General features: G+C 61.2%; 1 protein-coding gene across 2 annotated transcripts; it reads right to left on the minus strand.

Annotated features, from left to right (window-relative positions):
• Positions 1-1,864: 1,864 nt before the first annotated feature.
• On the minus strand, positions 1,865-22,396 carry IRF5 (interferon regulatory factor 5). 2 transcript variants are annotated; one of them, XM_090041274.1, is made up of 10 exons: positions 22,365-22,396; positions 20,449-20,568; positions 5,925-6,118; positions 5,059-5,248; positions 4,642-4,679; positions 4,137-4,167; positions 3,514-3,801; positions 2,908-3,297; positions 2,658-2,776; positions 1,865-2,232 (listed from the first exon to the last, which is right to left on the minus strand). In XM_090041274.1, the coding sequence occupies exons 3-10, from the start codon at positions 6,096-6,098 to the stop codon at positions 1,999-2,001; spliced, it is 1,464 nt and encodes a 487-aa protein (XP_089897400.1). In that variant the 5' UTR covers positions 6,099-6,118; positions 20,449-20,568; positions 22,365-22,396; the 3' UTR covers positions 1,865-1,998. The 2 variants fall into 2 exon arrangements, with proteins under 2 accessions (XP_089897400.1, XP_089897401.1); XM_090041275.1 differs by lacking the exon at positions 22,365-22,396 and adding an exon at positions 22,194-22,354.
• Between the last annotated feature and the right edge of the window lie 295 nt (positions 22,397-22,691).

A 22,691-nucleotide genomic window follows, 5' to 3' on the forward strand; every position in this document is an offset into this window, starting at 1 on the left:
AGTGAAGTCGCTCTGGATTGGTACATGAGGGGCAGCTCTCAATCTTACTCATGCTCACCTCGCCCTCCAACGACCTGCCTGGTGGGGGTATCAAGCCGGTGGTTAGATTAATAGAAAATGAGGTTTGAAGGGACCTCGGGAGGTCACATCTAGTGCAACCCCCTGACCCAGCAGGATCAGCCCCAGCTACATCATCCCAGCCAGGGCTTTGTCTAGTGGGGTCTTTAACACCTCCAAGGATGGAGACTCCCCCCTCTCTGGGGAGCCCGTCCCAGTGCTTTACTACCCTATGGGAGATTTCCTAATATCCAGCCTAAACCTCCCCTTGCTGCAACGTGAGCCCGTTGCTCCTTGTCCTGTCACCTGCCCCCAGTGAGACCAGCCCAGCGCCATCCTCTGTGCAGCCCCCCTGCAGGGAGCTGAAAGCTGCTGTTAAATTCCCTGTCTTTGCTTCTCCAGCCTAAATAAACCCAATTCCCTCAGCCTCTCCTCATAAATCATGTGCCACAGCCCCTGAACCATTTTCATTGCTCTCCGCTGGACTCTCTCCAATGTGTCCACATCCTTTCTGTAGTGGGGGGCCCATAGCTGGACACAGGACTCCAGATGTGGCCTCCCCAGTGCTGAATAGAGGGGAATAACCGCTGCCCTGGATCTGCTGGCAACGCTCCTACCAGTGCAGCCCAGGATGCCATTTGCCACCTTGGCCTGAATGAGGACTTTTGCAAGCCCGGAGAAGGCAGCTTGCATGGGTGAGAGGCACCGTGGAAGGTGTTAAAGCCCTTTAAATTGAGCAAGAACCGTCTTGACCTTCCAGTCTTCCCGGGCTGCAGCCAGCACCGCAGCCCTTGGAGGCGCTGGTAGTGGGAGATCCCGTAGCTGAGCACCTACCAGCGGGGGTACTCAGATGGGGCGGGGGAGGCACAGCTTGGGCACGAACTGCAACTTCTCCACGAGCTCTCAGTTGCTCTGGGCTCTTGCTGCAGAAGGGGAAGATCCAGGCTCTGATGACTGCTCTGAGTCAGCATCTCTGGTTTGGCTCCCCAAGGGCCCTCAACTGGCTACGCCGACATGGGCTGATGCGCGTCTGCTTCCGGCGACCCTTTCTCAGAAAGCGTCTTCCGAACTCATCTGTTCTCGCCCGAAGGCGGCGGGGCAGGGTTCGGGTTTCCTGCCAGGAGGCCCATGCTGCTGGAGAAGCTCGACCAGCTGTCGGAAAGGCCAGGCTGGGGGAAGTGGGGCAGCAGGAGCACACGGGGATGAGGCTCCCAGAGCTGCGGAGGCTCAGTGCCAGGGCCTGGCCTGTCGTGCGATTCATATAACAGTGCAGGAAGAAGCTGGCGCTTGGACACACGCCGCCCATCCTGCTCTCACCTGGGCCCAGCCCTAGTGACAACCGCACACGCTCATCCACGTACACAAGGGGTTGCTTTATTATCACCGCCCCTGGAGATGGCCTCGGCAACTCCTGCGTCCAACACAGCACCCAGCCCAGCAGGGGCAGCCTGCCCTTCGGGGGATGTGACTGGCCCCTTGTCTGCCAAGAAGCTGCCAGAGAGCCCCACACATCCCCAAAGTCTGTCCCCCTCCCTGCCAGCAGGAGCCTGGCCCGGTGCCGCAGGCACGTGCGCCTGCCCAGCCAGCCGAGAACCAGGGCTGAGCTGCAGCCGGGTGCACTGTTTTCGAGGTAAACTGCGCCCATCTCTCCTGCTCCGTGCCGCACCGGGCAGGAACCTCGGACTGAGGATGGGCTGTGGCTCCCTTGGGCTCTGGCCCAGCCCCTACCTTGGAAAATCGCCACTGCGAAGCTCGGCACCTGGGGCCATGCAACCTCCGACTGCTCCCCAGGGCTTGGAGACGGGGCAGGACCCAGTCCTGGCACCCCCAGCCGCTGCCCCCTTCGCAGGCTGGAGCTGGCCAGCCCCATGCCCAGCAAAGCAGCGTCTCGTGCCGTGTCGGGCTCACCCAGCAAGACACTCCTGGGCTGTGCCCGCCCAATCACTGCTGCATGGGCCACACGCCCGCGCCCGGCTCCAGGCTGGGCCCGGCGTGGGCTGCTGGGGGCCCCTGCAGGCCCTGCTGATTCTGCCAGATCTGGTGCAGCTCCTTGAACTGCTCCACCATCTTGTCCTTGAGGTCCGGGTGCGAGATCTGCAGGCGGATGCTGTCTGCCGACCAAGACAGCTCCCCGGAAAACATCTCCAGCAGGAGCCGCGCGGCCACGGGCACCACCTGGGCGGGGAGGACAGAGAGGAGGCACGAGCTGCTCTGCTGGCCTCAGTGTTGGGGGATGCCCCCCGGAGCCTAGGCTCCCCCAGCCAGTCCTCTGCTCCTGGTGGGAGGCTGCAGGGCTGAGGCAGCATGGCCTCGTGGCTGGAGAGCCCTGGATGTGACCCCAGCTCTCACGACACCCCCGTTCCCAGGGCCGGGGCTGGTGCTAGTACCCCATGGGCCTAGGCTGGGGCAGGCAGATGCAGCTCCCCAGGGAGGATGGGGGTCCTCTCCGTGTGCGGCTTCGAGCTACAGTGTAAAGCCAGCTGGGGAGGCGATGGTGCGGCCAGCGGGAGCTCAGTGGGCAGTGGAGGTCTGGAGGGTAGGACCACTCGGCCCAGCCTCAGCACTGGGGTGGGAGCCCGCCTGCACCTCCCACCCCTCACCTGGACAGTGATGAGCTTCTTCTCCTTGGGCTTCTGGTCGGGCCACTCCTCGCCGAAGCAGAAGAAGATTTCGAAGGGGGGCGGTGTGGGCGTCTGCCCCTTCTGGAAGAGGATGAGGCCTGGGGGGGCCCGGAGACACGGATGTGAGGGGCAGGGAGCCAGTGCCAGCGGGGTGAGCCCACCCACCTGACCCGAGAGCAGCCAGGTGCCACAGGGAGAAGGGTGGGAGTGGAGGGCAGGTCCCGCTCACCGTTGAGGAAGTTCTCCAGGCTGAAGAGCTTGGTCTTCTTCTCGCGCTCGATGGGGTTGGGGCCAGTGCCCTCGGCGGCGCAAGGCCCCGTCCAGAAGACCTTGCACTGGCAGAGCCGGATGGCGTAGATGTCCTGGCCCTGCAGCTCCAGGATGAGGCCCCGGTCCAGGACGTCCAGCAGCTGGTGGGTGTAGAAGCGCTGCTTCTCGTTGGGGATGTGGTCGGTGTTGGGGAAACGCACCTGCTCCAGCGTCACCGGCCCGAACAGCTCCACCTGCTCCTGCGTGGGCTCCAGGTTGCTGTAGAAGAGGCGGCAGCCGTGCGGGTTGCTGATGGTCAGGGACCACACCGGCCGGCCCCGGTACTGGAACTTGATCTCCAGGTCCGTCACTGCAAGGACAGGGGGGTAAGAGGAGCCCGTCAGACCCCGCTTAGACCGGTGCTCCCCACACCCACCCACTGCACGCAAGGATCTGGGCCTCCGGTGCTAGGCGCTGTGCAGGGGCAGCCGGGCACTCGGGGGGCTCGTGGGCTGAGCCCAGCGGCAGGCAGGAGACCCCTGCGGGGCAGTAGCACAGCGCAAAAGGAGGGGCGGGGCGTCCTTACATGGCAGCATGTGCGGGCTGATGAGCAGGTCGGGGATGAACTGTTCCATGGGCTGCAGCGGCTCGTTCCCGGGGGGCAAGTTCTCCAGGCTCCCTGGGCACGGGATGGCGCCGGCGGGCTCGGGCGGGGGCAGCTCCGGGATGAAGGGGCCGGCGGGGGGGCCGGCAGGGTCCGAGACCTCCAGGGCCCCCAGTGGGGGGAAGACGCAGTTGCTGTGGGCGTCGGGGAACTGGACTTCCTGCTTCGGCCACGAGTACGGGGCCAGCGGCTCTGGGACCTGGCTGGGGTCTGCGCAGCCAAGGACACAGGGTCAGAGCCACCCTCCAGCCCCGGCTCCTACCCCAACCCCTGCCCGGGGACAGAGCGGCCTGCATGGCCAGGGGCTCGTGGCTGGAGGCTGCCATGGCCCTTTCCCTATGGCAATAGCTGCTCTCATCCCCCTAGTGCAGCGGGGCAGGGGGCCGCTCCCACGCCCAGCTCTCTCCCAGCCTGCCCCTCCACCAGCTCCTGGCACAGAGCCTATGGGGCTGGTCTGAGGTGGCGGTCACTGGGCAGCCGTGTCCAAGGGTCCCCATCCCAGCCGTGCCCGGGCTCCCTGCGACTCCACCTGTCCTGGGACTCACCCGCTATCGTCAGCGTCGTCATCTTCTGCAGCTGCAAGGGAAATCAATAGAGCTGAGACCACGACTGAGGGCCATGGGTGGGGGGGGTGATCTCCCAAATCGCAGCCATGGAGACCCACCCCTGCCTGAGGGGCCTGCGGTCAGGCTGCCGGGCGCCTGTCTGAGCAGCCTGCATCTGAGAATGGGGGCCCGTGGCCTGAGCCTGGGCATCTGAGAATGGGGGCGCGATGCCCTGAGGGAGAGACCGGCTGCTCCCTCAGGGCATCGCGCCATGGGCAGGGGCCCGTCTGCTCCGTGCACGTGTCAGCCCAACGAACCCTAACGTGGCACCTGCCCCAGCGCCGCTTGGTTCCCACACCAGTGCCCCCCTGCTGTGATGGCTTGTGCCCCGGTGCCCCTCCAGCCGGCGGGGATCCCCGCAGTCCCTCAGGCCCAGTCCTGTCCCGTGGAGGACAGGTCCCCCCCTCCGCGCCAATACACAGGCCTGGGGCACATGTCTCCTCACCTCCTCTTCCTCGTTGTACTCATCCCCCGCTAAGGAGTCTGCAAAGGAGAAACGCCATCAGCCAGTTGCCAGGGATGGGGGACAGGCCTGCATGGGGCTCTGAGGCAGCTGCGATCACAAGCTCAGAGACCCCGATGGCCCCGTGCCACCCCTGCCCCACAGCCCACCCCCATCCCACCCTCAGCCGCTGTAAGGTGGGGACCTCTGAGGACAGGGCTGGGTCTCTGGATCTCCCCTCTCTCTACGGAGAGGACAGGCAGTGTAGGTGACAGAAGACAACCGCCGCAGCCATTTTTGTAGGACCTCTGCGAACCCGTGCCCTTCCCAGCCACCTCTTCCCAGTGCCCCCGGGAGCCCCAAGGAGAGATCTTTCCGCCACCCCCCCATCGCCGCCTGCTCTGGCCCCCGGCGCGGTACCTCCATTGGGCTGCTGCAGCTCGCACACCTCGTAGATCTTGTAGGGCTGCATGGGGGTGTCCTTAGTGCCATCATAGATCAGGTTGAACTCCCGGCTCTTGTTGAGGGCGCAGCGCAGGTTGGCCTTCCACTTGGCCGGGTCCGGCTCATCCACCCCTTCGGTGTACTTGCCCGTCTCCTTGGCCCAAGCCTGGGGGGGGGGTGGGGTGTGCACTGGGCTGTCACATGCGTGGGATCATGCCATGCCATGCTAGCCCAGCCCAGCCCCTGGGCTAGGAGACCCCTGGAAACCACCATCCAGAGCGTGCCCCCCAGTTCTGGCCTGCGGGGAAACCCATGAGGAAGGGGCTCTGCATAGGAGAACTCTTCCCTGGCCAGCAGACACCAGCCCCCTGCTCCCAGCACCCAGGGAGCCAGGTCAGAAGGGCTGGGACGTGCTCTCTGCAGTGACATTAATGTGCCCAGCACTGGGGGCTCCCACCATCACCAGAAATACCCACCCCTGCTGCAGGCCTGGCCTGGCTGTGCCCAGGGATGGGGGAGGAAACTGAGGCACAATCCATGGGCATGCAAGTGAGCGGCCTGTAAGGCCCCTGCAATGCCAGTCGACTACAGTGAAAGTTGTGGGGGGTCAACACTTGCCAGAATCAGACAGATCTGTCCAGACCCAGGTAGGATCAGAGACAAAGCAACCCCGAATGCAAGCGGGGAGCACCATGGGGACCCAGGAGTCCGGGTCTGCCCTGTGAGTTGTCTAGCACAGGGTGCTGCCAAGGCCTCTTTGAACGGCACACCCTCAGCTTCAGGGAGGCAAAATGCTGGCAGAGGACCCTGCTCAGACCCCGCCGCCTTGCCCCCGGCCTCACCTTGAAGATGGTGTTCTCGTCCTCCTGCGTGGGGACGTGCCGCGTGGCGTGGCGCCAGGGGATGCAGAACAGCTTGCGTTCGGTGTTCACCCACTGCAGCCCCGGGTACCGGTTGCTGTTCACCTGGGCGACCAGCCAGGGCTTCAGGCGGACGCGTCGGGGGTGCGGGTTCATGGCGACTCACAGCCTCCAGCCTGCACAGGGAGATGGAGGGGAGAGGGTGAAAGGTGGCAGCGAGCCCCTCGCGCTGGCAGGGCACGGGGGAGTCGGGGCACAAAGCCCTTTTCCTCCGCACACATGCTAGAGAGGCAGGGACTTGGCCAGTGACCCAGCTACAGAGTCCCAGGAAGCAGGAGATGGCCGCCCTAGGAAGCAGCCAGGTGTCCAGCCAGCCTGGGGGTGGGAGCATGGAGAAGCCCCCGAACCCCGGCAGGAAGAGCCCTCACGGATAGGGGCACCCAGTGTGTCTTTCCATAGCCCCCAAGGGCCAGTCCAGCCCCTGCCTAGCTGCAGGCCCAGCCTCTGCCTGAGACAGCACAGGAAGGAGTAGTGACAGCAGTTATCATTTAGAGATTCTCCCTACTGGGAGGTAGTCCCTCAGTAAGAGAGCAGCTGGTGAGGAGTGGGTTTGGGGAGACAAAGAGTCTGCTGAGGTGGCCCACTGCTCCACAACTGACGTTCACTGTTTCGTCCTTCTCATTCGCATATGCTTGTGTTTATTGAACCAAAAGATCGCTACGCCCAGGGCAGCATTCCCTGCCCTACTGCTCTTCTGGCAGGAAGTTTCCATCCCCGGACACCTGGAATTCCCCCAGATGACGTCCCACGCACAACCCTTCCCCTCCTTGCTCTCCCCTGCAGCTCCTCCCTTTGCCCTCTGAACTCCTCTGACTCCAAGTTTCCCTTCCCTCTATCCACAAGCATGGCTCATCCAGCTGCACATCCTGCCCTGGTCCAGTGTTTTATTATCCACCCCGGGAGAATTTTTTTCCTAATATCAAACCTCACCTTCCCTTGCTGCAACTCGAGCCCATTGCTCCTTGCCCTGTCATCTGCCCCCACTGAGACCAGCCCAGCTCCATCCTCGGTGCAGCCCCCCGGCAGGGAGGTGAAGGCGGCTCTTCAATCCCCCTCGGTCTTCTCTTCTCCATACTGAATCAGCCCAGTTCCCTCGGCCTCTCCTCACCACTCCTGTCCCTCAGCCCCCAACTATTTTCGTTGCCCTCCTCTGGACTCTCTCCAACGTGTCCCCATCCTGTCTGCCGTGGGAGCCCACAGCTGGACACAGGACTCCAGATGTGGCCTCCCCAGTGCTGAATAAGAGGGGAAGGATCACTGCCCTCGATCTGCCAGCACTGTTCCTACCAGTGCAGCCCAGGAGGCCGGTAGCCGTCTTGCACCAAGGGCGCGCTGCTGTCTCCTGTTCAGCTCCTTGTCCCCTGTCACCCCCGGGGCCTTTTCTGCAGAGCTGCTGCCCAGCCCGTTGGTCCCAGCATGCACCGGTGCACGGGACTGCTCCCTCCTAAGCGCAGGACTTTGCACTTGTCCTTATTAAAGCACTTGTTTATGTGCCGCTTGCTTCTAGCGACCCACGAGCAGTTCCACTCCGCGACGCTGCCCGCCCCCACCCCGGCTTTGCTCTGAAAAGCAGCCTGAACTCAACCGGCAGATCACCGTCCTGAACCCACCACGGGGATTTCCTCACCGAGAGCAGAGCCGGGGGCCTAGGCAGGCCTCCCCTGGGGGGTGACATGTCTCAGGCTCAGCACAGCCGGCACCTCCAAGAGCTTTTGCGTCGGAGCAGCCCCAGCGACCGGCCGGCGCTCGACCCAGGCCACCGGTAGCTGCTACAGAGCCCAGCTTTCTAGGTCAGGCTCTCATTGCTCACGCCTCACGCTCTGGAGACTCGATTCCCCAGGTGATCACCAAGACAGCGATGCTTAAAGGCGCCCGGTCGATAGGCAGCTGCATCGTGTACTTCTGGGTCGAGCCCCAAAGGCCCCGTCCCTCTCATACCGTTTCTTTTACTATGCGCTGGCCCCAGTGCTGTTCTCTGGAAAGCCCCAGGTCCTGGAGTCCCGTGAACGGGGGAGCATCTCAGCCCTCACATTTGGGAGCAAAGGCCTGAAACCAGGACTCGGGCAGGATCCCAGCAGCTCTGAGCCCAGAGGTCAGTGCAAAAAGCTCAGCATTGATCCATTTATCCCGCCTGGCCCAGGGGGTTTGCATCTCACTGAGGATTCAGAGGGAGGCGCTGACCCCTCCACATCTCGCCCCACTGCCCACTTCCCCTCCTCACGGAAACAATCCCCGAACCCAAACGCAGGTCAACAGAAAAGGGGAGGCACTCATCCAGCGGCCGCAAGAATTACAGCCGTTGCAGCCTGGAAGAGAAGTGACCCCCTTAAAATCCCCAATGGGTTCAAAAAGTTTGGGAAGTTTAAACCACAACACAGTTGTCCTATCAAGTCCGTGTTCGACAGGGGAGAGAAGGCAAAAGGATGCTCATTGGGAAATTTGGTGGAAAACCCTGGAATCTGCTGAAAAAGAATCGCCTCCTACCCCAAACCAGAATGCTTGAGAGACCTTTTTATTTTATTTTTTTAAATATTGAAGGAAAGTGCAAGTTCTAGCCGGTAAGGACCAATCTGGAATACACCTGAAATCTAAAAGCAGAGGTGAGTAGGAGATACTGAGCCGTGTATTATTCAGCGTTGTGGGGAGAAAGAGACTTATTCAGCCGGGTGCATCTCGAGACGAAGCGCCACAAAAGCCTGTCCTCGGCCAAAACAGAAAGGAAGGGCCGGGGACTGAAAGGAGGAGGAGAAAAGAAGACAAGACTCCCATGGACATTGGCTTGGCTTAGGGGAGCACTGCGGACGGAAGAACAATATCTGGGTTTATGTATATTTTGGAGAATTGGATGTGCCTTTAATTAGTACTTTTTTTCTTTGATACGTTTGATGGGTTAATGAATAAAGCTAATAAAAAGAAAGCAAGGTGGCAGCGGATGTGCTGGGAGCAGGATCTGGTCTCCCCGGGGAGAAACCAAGAAGGAAGACATGGCAGGGGCCCCTGCAGACCTCCAAAGTGTTTCAAACCCGGAGGGTTTCCAGGAAGGCCTGAGAGGAGGCTGGCAGGCAGAGCAGCACAGGGCTGGGCAGCTTGTAGGAGGGGTCCAAGCAGGCTGGGAAGCCCATCAGTCACGCTCCCGGGCCGGAGGGGACTTGTGGGGGCCAGGGTCCTGGAGCAACCAGTGACTGGCCTGCCAGCCCCTGGCAGCTCTGGGAGCCAGCAAAGCGCAGGGGAAGGTGCTCAGACCACAGTGGGTGAGCTGGGGGATATTTCCACTCTACTTGTAATGCACGGAGGCCCAGAAGGGAGAGGCCGGCTGTCCCAGCTCAAATGGTGCAAAAGTCAATTCAGCCCACCAGACCGAGCAGCCAGCAGGGGTAAGGGACACAAATGGGGTTGCAACCCCGAACCCAAGGTTCCCCGGCCTGTTAGCACCCCCAGAGAAGCAACCAGGTTCAACCACAGCCCCCACCCCGCCGTGCCAGGAGCAGAGGTCGAGGCCATGCCAGCTGCTGCCGCACTCAGATCTTCCTCCGTCTCCAGCACGTGATGGAGAGCGGGGTTTCACGTCACAGCCCAAGGGATTGCAACAGGCTGGTGTGCGAAGTGCGGGGCAGGGCAGGGCAGGGCAGGGGTGCAGAGGCTAAAGGAAGTTGCTCAGTTACACAGAGAAACCAGCGGTTAAAAGAAGCATGGTTCTCGGGATCGAAGGCAGCCAGGAGCCAGCCTCAGGGGCAGGCAATGAAAACACCTCTCCCAGCTGGGGAAAGAGGGGCACAGGGAGAGGATTTCTGCAGGGCCTGTCCAGACAGATCTTCCCGCAGCTCTCAGGGTGCATCTACTGCGCCGTAACCAAAATTACTGAGCAGTATGGGCACATGCACACCTGCACTGTGCAGTAAATATGGTGAGTCATACCCACTTGAGCATAAATTTGATGCCTGCATCATGCCGGTATCAAATTTATGCCAGATTACTTAATACACAGTAATGCACGTGTAGCGCAGTAACACTGTGTGCAGACTGACTTGGGATCAGTGTTATTTAGTTCCAAGTCAGTCCACACACAGCATTAAAGTGCATGTGTAGACGCTGACCTATTGCCACTTACTGCGCAGTAAATTTAAACCAGCATAAATGCATGTGTAGACATGCCCCAGAGTCCTGGGAAGGCTTAATTTTGAAGCACAATCCAAGGGGGTTTTGGATGCTGGGTCTGCAGTAGGATTTGGCAGCTGCGCGAGGTGATGGACACCAGCTCAGATGTAGCGGGTCTCAGGGCTGACATCCCAGTGAAGTGAGGGAGCCATGGGATATGGATGAAGGTGGTGACTGGAGGAGATGGGGATAGGTGGGTTTGCTGTGCCAGCAAGTGCATTTGGCGACGGCCAGTGACCGCACTGCTAATGCCCAAAAGCACCATGCACGGTCAGCCTGGGGATACTCCCTGACAAGCAGGCATCGGGGAAACCAGCCAGGGCTGGCACTGAGCAAGCGGTGGGGTTTGAGGAGACAGACACCACAGCAGCAGCTTCATGCCAGAGCGGCTTACAGCAAAAGATGGGCGAGAGACACTAGTCCAAGCTCCAGGATCTCTGGCAAACCTTGGCTGTTACGCAGCCAAAACAGGAACCCATCCCTGCCCGTCGGCTGTGAGCTCCTGACGGTCAGCAGCAAGCAAAAAGGGGAACGCGGGGGAGAGGCAAAAGGCGGGGGATGGAGGGGCCAGGCCAAGGGCCCATGAAACGCAGTGCCAGGTGGTGAATGAGGAACAGGACAGCGGCCCACGGGGCTTTGTGGGCAGGATCATGGGTTGTCCTGACGATCCCACAGACATCGAGGCTGCGTGGGTCTGTGCAAGCTTAATACTAGGAGATCCTGTCCTATTTAGTGGTAGTCCAACCCCGCACAGACAGGAGCACACAGCACAGGGGCAGGGCTGGCAGAGGCTCCACACACAGCGAATCCAACCCCAGTGCAGCCCCATGACAGAGCAGATACTAGCTGGATCGGAAAGGATTTGGCGGGGATGCTGCCCCTCTCCTAGGAGGCTTGAACGGGTTTGCCAACATCACAGCCTCTGCTGCATGCACTGGGAAAGGGAAATCTGTCTGCAAGGCGAGAGCAGAGATCAGCTCCCACAACAGTCCCCGCCACTCCCAAACCCCTTTACTGCTCCTGACCTGACAGCGTGGGGGTGCCGATGCCAGGAACCTTCCAGGCACTAACTGCAGCTGGTGCTGGATATCACCGCAAACCCATGCCCCTCCAATCCCCCACCACCAAGAGGTGCCCACGGGAAACCAGTTTACTCCAAGATATACGAGGAGCAGGGCCTTGGGCAGAAACGTGGAAGCCAAGACCTCAGGGCTGCTGGGGAGGAAATGTCTTGACAGCCTCAGCCAAGGCCAGATGGTCCCTTTGCTCCAAAAGGAGGTCTCAGGGCTCCGTGCCAGGCGGGCAAAGGAGCCTTCTTGCAGGGGCCGTGTTGAAAGCAGAAGTTTGCCATGTGCTTTCCCCACATTTGGCAGCACTTGACCCCTCCCAGCAAGAGGGGGTTTTTGACAGGTTTGCAAATACACACTTCAATTGCACAGTTCAGGGAGGGGATTTTTGGAAAGACCGAGCTCTGACAGCCCAGAACCTCTGCCCTGACCAGCACCACTCTCCCATCACAGCCAGCCAGACCCAGGCACTAGAAATAGAGGTCACCCAGGCCCAGCCTACGCCTCCTGGGAAAAGAGACCTGCTTTTTGTCCCCGCTGCTTAAAAAGTTATGGCTCTTTGGGACCCACCACATGCTCAAAGTAAAGCTGGATAGAAACCAGCTATGAAGTTATTATACAGTTTCAAGCACTGACTTTGTAGCTGGTCGGCTGTTTAGACAGGGCTGATCCTGCCTTGAGCCGGACTGAAGCTCCCTTGCAGCCCTGCTTCTCTAGGATTGCTTTTTCATTTTTTTTTTAAAGCTGGACCGACATTTGTACAGCATGGTAATAATTTTGCATGTGTGGCCAGCCCAAATTTATCATGCGACTCTCCAGTTAACGGTGTAATATGTGTAACATGTGGCAGGGCCTTTATGTCAGGATGACAGCATGTGTTTGCTCTTCCTACCCATGGGAAGGAGTGGTTTGCTCATCAGCCCGTACCAGAGAGGGGCTGGTGCTGGCAGGGGAACAGAAGCCAAATCAGGAGAGCTGTGTGAACAGGTGATGCCTCCAAAGAGCCACTAGATAAAGGGGAGAGGTGTGCAACAGGCAGCCTCACTTGAGCCAGCTGCACGTCTCCTTCCCGCAAGCCTTCAAGATGGATAGCGGGGCAGGCTCAGCACGGCAAGGCTGGCTCTGACATTACCGTTGGGCCTCTGCCCTGCAGGCGCTGTGACGTGCCTGCTCCTGGGGTCATGAAGGGACCTCATGCCAAGGGGAGCCAATGCTACCTCTGGAGGCAAAGAGGCCAGAGCGGGGTGCGGAGCCCAGGCTGTGCTCTGCTAGGGAGCAAGTCAGATGGACATCCAAGAGGAAGGAGGGTCCAGTGGTTAGAGCACTGATGGGCTCCACTCCTTCCCCCTGATTCAGCTTCCCCCCCACCCCGACCGTGGCCTAAATACTGCGCTAGCATATCCCTGCCTGGGGCAAGGGCCTGGGCAGCCCCTCGATGGGGCCAGGTGAGGGCTGCAGAGAGAGTCCAGAGGAGCCCAGGTGTCTGCAGAGGATGGTGCCATCGACTAGACTGGGCCCCTCTAAAATCAAACCAGCTTCGGGCCCCATGGGTGTGGAGGGGACCGCTACAGAGTGTGAGAGGACGGCGTTGTGTGGGGCACAGGGGAGGTCCCATAAAATGGCATAGTGAAAGCAGGGGCAGAGCAACCGTCTCTGCCCCGAATGACAGGGGTCAACCCCCTCCCCAGTCTCTTTGAACCTGGAGCCTGCCACAGCCCTCAGCCCCTCTGCCAACCAAGGTGGCACCAGCATCCCCCTCTACACCAGAGGGACCTGACACGGGTCTGACTTCTGCTGGGGCCCCCAGAGGTGCTAAGAACAGCTGGAGCAGGAGACTGCACCCCACTCCACTCATCCTGGAGGGTGGCCAAACCCTGCCCAAGACACGCAGAGGACAGAGAGAGCTGTACGAGCCCAAAGGTGCCTTTGCACACGTGTGCACGTGTGTGTTCACTGAAACCTGGAGATGTTGGTACAGTCAACGGCATCAGCACTACGTCCATCTACCACCTCACTCAGCCACGGTTCTCAAGCTTTTTAACTCCAAAGCCGCTGTTGGGAAGTGCCAGCTCTGAGCTGTCATTCATTTTTTTTGACTGCAGATCAAGACCAGAGCAGCTCTTCTGTGGCAAAGAATTCAGACAGGACACTGCAGGGCAGGACGTCTGGATCCCGGGTAGAAACCTCTGGGTGTATCTTGTGAATCACACGTAGGTGTTTGCACACCTACTGGCACTCATGTTGAGCCCTTTAAAGGATCAGGACTGTTAATTAGCCCAGCCAGGCTGCTCCCCTAATGAACCTGCCTTTTCTGCCTGCAGAGATGCCTCCAGGGGGGCAGCGTCTCCCACCTCACCTAGCAAGACCCAGCGCTAGCTGTTACCAGCTGGTTAACTACTGTGCGTGAAGAATAACAATGAATCAGCCCATGTGGATCAACCATTTCGTGCCCCTTTTGGGATGGACAAAGGGGGACAAGCGTGTGGGATTTTGGGGTGCCCCCACTGAGCCCGCTGAGCAGTCTACCCTGGAAGTCCTGTGCTGGCCGGGGGAGGTTTCAAGCCTGCAGCTGGCCGCAGGAAGGGAAATGACACATTGCACAAAAAGGAAATGTCTCCCTGCTGAGGCCCACAGACAGCTGGGGGCGGGTCTCAGTACACGCTGTCCCCAGCTCTGTGATGGGGAACACGCAGCAAGCCGTGGCAGGCGCAGGGCACATGTTGCGAGGGATGCTGCGCTTGCAGGTCCCCGTCTACCCCATGCTGGAGCTCTTGTGGGGCTGGGGCTCTTCTCTCTTTCCCCTTTTTCTGCTCCTTTCTTTCCTCCCCTGGCTAGTCCCGGGCCACCTGGCCATTGCTCAGCGACCTAGCAAACTGCATGGGAGTCAGCAGCATGGGGCATGCCGGCTTTGCTGGTGGGGTCACCCTGCGACATCCTGCACCCCAAGGGAGGGCAGTGCTGCCCCTGGCATGCAGGGCAGGAACGGTGGCTGCCCTGTTCGTGTGCAGTGTTTGAAGTGGGCCAGCCACTTCTTGGACATCAGTCGGGGCCACACATCACATGCAACCGACCGCACTGGAAGGGATGTGAGCATGCAGGCCTGCCCTCTCTGCAGCCTGCTCCGAGACACGCCCCCCCAACACCCATCCTGACATGCAGCCTCCTTGCTGTTCCAGCCCTGGGCACCACTACAGACACCCCAGCCCCAACCCATAACATCAGCTCCAGCCCTGAGCTCCCAGCAGAGCCCACCAAGAGCACAAGACCTCGGTTTGGCCCAGGGAGGTGTTGGGGTCTCCATCACTGGAGGTGTTCAAGGAGAGCTGGACGGGAATTGGGCAGGGATGATCTAGGTATAGCGATGCCCACGTTGTGCTACGGGGATTTCCCAGGCTTCCAGGCTTGCTGGTTGCCACATGGGGCTGGGAAATAATTTTGTCCCTTCCTGTTGTTATACACATCAGGGTTTTTCTTGTAACCTCCCTCAGAGGCACTGGGTGTTAGCTGCAGCCCGGGCTGAGGATGGCGACTGGCCAGTGCCCCTGTTGGGACTCAACCCAGGAGGGTCCTGGCCAGACGGTCTTGCCCCTGCACTCAGACCGGCACCATAATTGGGGTCAGGAAGGAATTTTACCCCCTGGTCAGACTGGTAGGATTGGGGGTTTTATCTCCCTCTGCAGCAGGGGCATGGCTGGTGCCTGGGATCTCTCCAGTGGACATTAACACCCCTGGCAGCAGCAGGACATTACCGTGGTGCCCCTGCTTTCCTTGTGGGAAGGTTGAGTACGATGTCTAGTGTTGTGTTAAGACTGACTATGTAGCTTTAGTAATATGTTAGACCAAGGGTGCTCAACCTCCAGCCCATGGGCCAAATGCAGCCTGTGGAGCCATCAGAGCTGGCCCATGGCCTTCCCTACAGATACAGAAATTTGGCAGCGGGGGGTTGGTGGCAGTTAGCATGGCCACCCTCCACCCCGTCACATTTCCAAACCCAAACCCCACATGCCAGGATGGAGCCGGGCTGTACTCCCTTCCCTTCCTCTCCCCTCACAGCAGGACTGCGGCTAGATCATGCCCACCTCCGCCATGGCTGGACTGGGGCCAGGCCATGCCCCTTCCCCTCCTCTCACATATCCTGATTGGGACCTCTGGCTGGATCCGGCCCCCGGACCTACTGGGCACTGCCTATCCAGGTGGTCTGGGAAAGCTGGACTGCCCCTTCCTCCCCCCACACCCACGGGAGCCTTTCACAAGTTAGCTTACCCCACACGCGGATGAAGAGCGGCACATGGGGCAGCTCCTCTGGCTTCCGCTTCACGCCCTGGCTTACCCCCCATCACTTCACCGCACGGATGAGCCTCCCGTGCTACGGCCCGGTCCGCGCACTTCTGCTGGCAGCAGCCACCACTGCCCCCCCCAACGCCTGACCCTCCTCCACAACTCCCCTGCAGCAGCCGTGCCCCCATTGCAAAGGGCGTTGGGTGCTGAAGACCGCGGTAGCCAGGAGAAGGCACAAAGACCAGCCACATCTGCTGGCTTCGAGGAGGGGGCAGATGACCGACACTGCTCAGCCAGCAGGAGAGAGGATCCAGCTGCCCTGTGGACGTGCTCACAGCCTGGCTTCACATTGCAGCAGGTAGAAAACCCCAAGCCGGGGCAAACAGCAAAGCCTGAGGGCAGCTTTCAGCTCTGGCTGGGAGCCAGGGACTGTTTGCACGGAGCTGCGAAAATGCACAGGGGTGGAGAAGAGCCTTGCTGGGATGAACAAGACTTGACCTGGAAGGTAAATGTTGACCGAGGCAAAGCCAGGCAAGGCACCTGCAGGAAGCGCCTGGAGGTAAGGAGGCTGCGTGTGGGTGGCAGAGAGCCCACGACACTTCCAGTAACAGGCGGGACTTACTCCATCCTAGCAGGAGGCTCCCAGCCGGGCGCCGTGGCGGGCTCCGTGTCAGCCGTGCTCGATAAAGCAGCTCGGGATGCTGCCGGGTGAGAGGCAGGAGCACGGGGACCTTTTGGCGGTTGCTGGCACCGGGTCAGATCCTCCTTCCGGAAACCCACCCGGCTCCATCTTTAACCAGCTCGGTCTCCCACCTGCACCGCTCGGGCCACTGCCTGGCCCAAAGGCAACCTCCTCCTTCCAGTTCCCCACCAGGCAGAGCGGCTCCCTCCCTGCCCGTACCAGCAGTGGGGAAGTCTGAGCACAGGTGCCCATCGCTGCATGCACTGACTCACTGGTGAGCAGGGCGCACTCTGCTCGCCGACTCCACCCTGCCCATGGGGGGGGGAGGGTTGGCTTCCCAGAAAGAAGGACCTGGGACATGGGAGATCCCAGCTAGAAGCCAAGGATGGACATAGCCAAGCTCAGGGTGAAGATTTTTTGGCTCGCATGAAGAGAGGGGACTCGTTCGGATGCTAACAGGCGGCCCCGCATGCGTGGGGGGCACAGGCTGGACAAACACACAGCCATCCAACCTGGCAGCACACCACACTCGGGCGGTGGCACAAACCCAAAGGCAGGGAGACTGCTATCACAGCCAGCGAGTAGATCACGCCTTGCTGCCAAGCCTAGGACTCCTCGAGCTTTGCAAAGGGCGGAGAGACCAGCTCAGGAGGGTGAAAAGCACCCTCCTTCGAGCCAAGCGACGAGCTGAGAGTCCTGCTTGAAAAGCTGCCTTAAAGGAGAGCAGCTGTTCTCCCCCGCCACGGCACGCTGCAGATGGAGACTAGACCTCAGAGAAGACGTCTCCGCGCTGCCAGCCTGCGGGGCAGGGAACCAGCTGCCCAGGGGAGCGGGGGAGCCTCTCATTAGCCGAGGGCAGAACAGCAGCCGCCTGGGATGGGTCAGAACCAGCTCGTCCTGTTTCTGCGCGGGGGCTCGGACTAGATGGCGCTTGCAGCCTCTGCCTGGCCCGGGATGCTGAGTGTACCTAGTTCTTGGCTAGGAGGTGGCCAGGGGTCGGCAGCTGCAAGCCAAGCCCTGGGGCTCCTCAAATTGGAGAGAGTCCCGTGGAGGGCAACGCAAATGGCTCAGGGGCTGGGGCACAGGACTGGTGAGGGAACTGGGCTGATTTAGTCTGCAGAAGAGAAGACTGAGGGGGGATCGAACAGCAGCCTGCACCTCCCTGTGGGGTGGGCCCAAAGAGGATGCAGCTGAGCTGGTCTCAGTGGGGGCTGACGGCAGAATAAGATGCAATGGGCTCAAGCTGCAGCAAGGGAAGTTGAAGTTAGATACAAAGGAAAGCTGTCTCACTAGGAGAGTATAAAGCACTGGAACCGGTTACCCAATGAGGGGGTGAGGTCCCCATCCTTGGAGGTTTTGAAGACCTGACTATACAAAACTTTGGCTGGGATGATGGAGTTGGGGCTGGTCCTGCTTTCAGACTAGATGTGATGTCCCGAAGTCCCTTCCAACACTCATTGTCTACGACTGTATGAGAGTCCCCCCACCTAAAGAAAAACACCCGGACCCATATCTCCGTGCTGTGTTCCCCCAGGGCTCTCCTCTCCAACCCTTGAGCCCTGCTCCCTCCCCGATGTTTCCAGCCTTCCCCGGCAGCTTCCGTCTCTGCTGGTTTCATCACCCCCAGATCTCGTAACCCTGCGGATGACGCCGCGGGGATTGGGACAGGCAGGGGATGAAGCAATGAGGATGCTGACAAGGAGCACTTAGCCCTGGGTTTGTGGGCTGGGTGTTCCTCCGGCGGGTCGAACCCCGGAGGAAATGAAAGCGCAGCGCGGGCCGGCAGCTCTCCCTGGAAATCTGACTCATTGCAGAACCCGGGGAAACGAGAAAAGGGGTAAGAAAACAAAACTGCGGTGGTAGAAGTGAGCTGGGCCATCTGCAAGGTGCCCTGTGCAAGAAACATCCCTCAGAGCAACTGCACGGGAACCCCCGGCCTCTGCGTCTGGCCTTGGCACAGGCACGTAACACCTGCGGCAGCCTGGGGGCTCCCCCCACATGCAGATTTGCTGTGGCACTGCAGTCCTGATTTGCACCCAGCCGGCCTGGGCCCCACAGACCTGCCAAAGCCCCTCTGCCTGGGCTTGCAGGACCCCCGCTGCCCCAGGTCAGAGCTGTCCTACCCCGTACACCCGAATCACTGGGGTTCAAACCGCTTTGGCTCGGGCACCTCTGCCTGCCCAGTCCCTCCTTGCCTGCTTCCTGCCCTGGGGAATCCTCCTCAGGTCCTGCTTTCCCCCCCGCCCCATCTCTGAGAGGTCTTTGCAAACCCAAAGGCAGCTCCTCCCATGTCTAATGACAGGCAGGTTCAGCACAGAAGAAGGGGCAGGAGAAGGACTCGGTTTTACAGATCCTTGCCCCACACAGAAGCACTATGGACTCAGGTCTGCCACGGGACCGAAGCATACACCCCAAATCCCTGCCAGCCACATCCCCTGAATGGGATCTGACCTTTGGTCTTTGGAGAGGACTCAAACGAACAAGACTTGGTCCCTGCTGCCTGGATCCACACAAGAGGATGCAGCGACACAGGTAAGGGGCGGGGAGGGGAGATGAGGACTGAGAACACAAGAATGACGGATGGAGGAAGCAGGTTGCAGGCGGGGGACGAGGCCAGGTAGGGCCTTGAAGGAACCCGAGATGAACGATGAAGACACGCTACACCACCGGGCCTTCGCCATCCGTCCGCAAGACCAGAGCTGCTGGTACAGCCCAGTGAGGCATCTCACGGGACTCCTGTTCCCCCCCCATGACCTCGCAGGCCCAGACCACGGCTAGAGCCACGACACTGAGCGCACGGACTGTGCACCTGGAACAGGATTTGCCATACACTTCAGAGCAAGCCCTTCGAGGTCCTGGGCTGCAGCTTCTTTGCCCGTTAGACCCAAGGCAAGACCTTGTGGCCTCCCCAAGTCCCTCCAGGCAGGCCGGGGTAAAGAGCGTTTGCAAACCAGCCCAGGAGGCTGCAGAGCTTCTGTCACGGGGGCACAACGCCATCGGGAAGGGGCAGGGGTTGCCAGCGGATAAGCAGAACAACCCCGGCCCCACCACCCTCAGAAGCAACAGACGCTGGGCAAAGCAGGAGCCGAGGCCGGTGCTGCCTCCCGGACCCTGCAGCACGCCTGCTAGCGCGCGTTTCTGCTCGCCGTAGATCAGTGCCACGCGTGGGATTAGGAGCCCACGCAGGCCACCCTGGAGGAGATCCTCTTGGACCCGTTTCCACCATCAGCTGTAACCCAGCCAATATGTCCACTCCGCCCCTCGGGCTCGGCTGATCGGTGCCTTTCCAGTTTCCCCACCACCTTTCACCCATCACTTCGGCGACAGAGTCCGGAGGCAGCTGCAAGGGGAGCGTCGTGGGTCCTCGCCCACGTGCCTCTAGCCAAAGCAGCAGCCGGCAAGGAAGGGCAGACAGACGGGCGGGAACCACAGGAATGGGAAACAAGCTGAGAAAATCCTCCAGAGCCCCATCCATTTTGCACGGCCGCCTCCAGGCACGCCTGCAGCATGGGCGCACAGCACCCTCGGGTGGGACGCACTACCACCACGTCGACAGCAGCAGCACGCCCAGCAGCCCCTTGCAGGCGACTCATTTCCTGGCTCCCTTTGCAGCCGTGCAACCTAAAGCTTTTCTAAGTTCCCTTCTTTAAGAAAGTTCCCCTTTCCTTGCCTTTGGATCTTTACTCTCATCTTTCCAGCACGGAAAACACAAAGCCAAGCAACCATCGGTGCCAGAAAACACCCAGAGCAAACAAAGGGAAAAGTGGGAGCTTGCTGCAACCTCTCCTCGGGTTGAATGAACCTCAAGTGCTGAGAGACCGGACACGTCACACACAATTTTCAGGCTCCCAGACAAAGCTTCCAAGCAGCTATTCCAGGTAACTTCGTCCTGCTACCTTCTCTCGCAAAGCAGAGGGAAGGGAAGGAAGCAGCAAGCACCAAGTCTAGACTCTGGAGTTTTATTGCTCCCTAAATCTTGATATGAAGCCGACCGCAGCTGGCACCCGCGTGGAGCGATAACAGGTTGTTATTGCAACCCCTCCCCCACCGTTAATTAAACACGAATAACGATCTTGCAAGGAGCCAGAGACTCTACTCCCAGAGTTTATCGCTCCTAGACCTGAATAGCATTAAGCGTTCGTCATCCTGTCATTTCAGTCCCTCGCCCAGCCCGCAGCACGGGACCAAGATCAACACCCCGAGACGCAGGACGGCGCTTCCCGCGGGCAGGCGCCTCGGGCACAACAGCCCGACAGGCTCTTACCAGACGGGAGCTCGCCGACCTCTGAACGACGAGCGGGAGGAGGGCAGCCGCGGTGCATCGGGAGCCCGGACGCGTCCGACTGAGGGCTCAGCGTGACAAAGACGAAATTGAAACTCGGTTCTGCAAAACACAAGAGAGAGACAGATACTTCCTCAAACCATCAGAAATAGAAACGAACTTCCGGCCGGGGCTCCACGATTTTGGGAAAAGGCAGCTGAACAGAGCCGCCAGCCGCGCGCTTTGCTCCAGGCATTTGTTTCTGTCGCGACGGCGGCCGCCAGAGACCTGGGGCATGCAGGGCAAGGGCCACGCAGCACCAGAGACGAGGCGGGAAGAGGGGAACCCACGTCCAGCCCCAGCGGGCCCAAAGGCTCTCGGTTTACCGTGCGTCAGTGCCTAGATACAGCGGTGACTCACTGCCTACACAGAGAGAAAAGCCTGATTTGCTCGCGCTACAGCCGACTTCAGACCTTGGGAATGTAAGCGCTGGCGAGAACAGCCACCGGCAACCCCTGTGCAGTCCCTGAAAGCACAGACACCTCAGCACAGAGGGAAGCAAAGGCCTGCTGGCCCGAGCAGCGGGGACCCGGCTGCTGCAGTCTGCTGGATTGGTCCCTAAAAGTCGGCAGCTCTCTGCATCTTACACAAACGTCCGTAAACCCCGAGCTGTTCCTAGGGAGCTGCTCACACGAGCTGAGCCCCTGATGACAGTTTGCAGAATCAGGGCCACGTAAGGGTCAAGTCAGAACATTTGCACCCGCCCCGGGTCAGATCCGAGGCCGCAGACTGCGTCCGTCCCTCCCACCGGGCCTGGGCGCAGGGCTCCGGCTCCCCGTCACCAGCTTCTTTTCTGGTTTTGACCGCTTGAAGGAACTGAAAGGCACGCTTTCGAGATGACGAGCCACGTGCACTGTGGGGGCCCGTCCCCCCGCCAGCCTCTGGTCACGGAGGACGAATGCGTCCAGGGAGGAAGCCCCCTTCCTTCTCCTCCCCAGTTCACCGCCCCTCCGAAACGCGGGCTTGCAGGAGGAGCAGTGCCACGGAGCGAGCCCTGGGCGCGTGGCGGCACTGCCGCCGCCTCCGCGGGTCAGCCCTGGGCTTTGCGACGTGGCCTCAGTCCACGCAGCCCTGCGCTGCTCCCGGGCACCGAGATGCCTCCAAGCTGGAAGTTCGCCGTCGCCTGCGACCGAGGCTGGCGGCAAAACCAGCCACCATCACGCCTGCACGCCAGTCGGCCCCTGCAATACGCCCACCCCACGCAGGGACTGCAGGCACTGCCAACGGGCAGACCCGGGCAGTGCGGGAGGGCTCCCCGCCACCCACCGCCGCTTTGCTGCCCGCGAGGCCACTACCGTTTCGTGCCGGCGGCCCAGGGCTGAGCCGCCGGGCTCCCGGAAGGGGGTGCGCCAGAAGCCCCTTCCCCTCAGCGCCCAGCGCGGCCCGGGTTTCCCGAAGGGGACGCGCCTGCGACTCATTGCCCACCCCGGGTTCCCAGCTGGCGGGGGAAGCCACGGGCGCGGCCGGCGGTACCCTGCCCAAGGCGAGGCTCAGTGAGCATCCCGCCTCCGCCGCCAGCCGCACGACTTGGGCTACCGCCGGCCGCACGCAACGGGGCCCCCGCGGCGGCCGAGGGCCCCGGGGCTTGCGAAGCCCCGCGCGGCGGCGGCACCCCACCGGGAGCCGGGGTCGGGCCGCCTCGCTCCCAGGCAGCCCCCCCCACCCCGAAGAGAAGCAAAACCACTGACACAACCGAATCCAGCCCCGCCGGCGCGTCTCGGGAGGCTCCCGGCCCACCTCCGCGGGGCCCCCGCAGCGGAGCCGGAGGGCCGGCCGAGCGGAAAGCAGGCGCGGCAGGGGCCGAAAGCGGAGCAGCAGCGCGGGCGCGGGCAGGGGGCGGACAGCAGAGCGGCACTCACCTGCCCGACGGCCGCTTCCCCCGCCCCGCCCCGCACTTCCGCGTGGCCGCCCCGCCCCGCCCCGCCGCCAGCCCCGCCCCCGTAGGGAGACCGTGACAGCCCCGCCCCTGTAGGGAGACCCCCCCCACTGCCAGCCCCGCCCCCGTAGGGAGACCGTGACAGCCCCGCCCCTGTAGGGAGACCCCCCCACACCAGCCCCGCCCCCGTAGGGAGACCCCCCCCACTGCCAGCCCCCCCCGTAGGGAGACCGTGACAGCCCCGCCCCCGTAGGGAGACCCCCCCCACTGCCAGCCCCGCCCCCGTAGGGAGACCGTGACAGCCCCGCCC

Source organism: Crocodylus siamensis, chromosome 4 (genome assembly GCF_052110815.1).
Source record: "Crocodylus siamensis isolate JL-2025a chromosome 4, ASM5211081v1, whole genome shotgun sequence".
Taxonomy (NCBI): Eukaryota; Metazoa; Chordata; order Crocodylia; family Crocodylidae; genus Crocodylus; species Crocodylus siamensis.

Excerpts from the sequence above, each read along its gene's own strand:
- IRF5 (XM_090041274.1), bottom strand. The coding sequence starts at position 6,098 with ATGAACCCGCACCCCCGACGCGTCCGCCTGAAGCCCTGGCTGGTCGCC. Across the intron at positions 2,777-2,907 it reads CCTGGAGAACTTCCTCAACG|GCCTCATCCTCTTCCAGAAG; the intron begins GTGAGCGGGACC and ends GGGCCCCCCCAG. Across the intron at positions 2,233-2,657 it reads AGAAGCTCATCACTGTCCAG|GTGGTGCCCGTGGCCGCGCG; the intron begins GTGAGGGGTGGG and ends CTCCCCGCCCAG.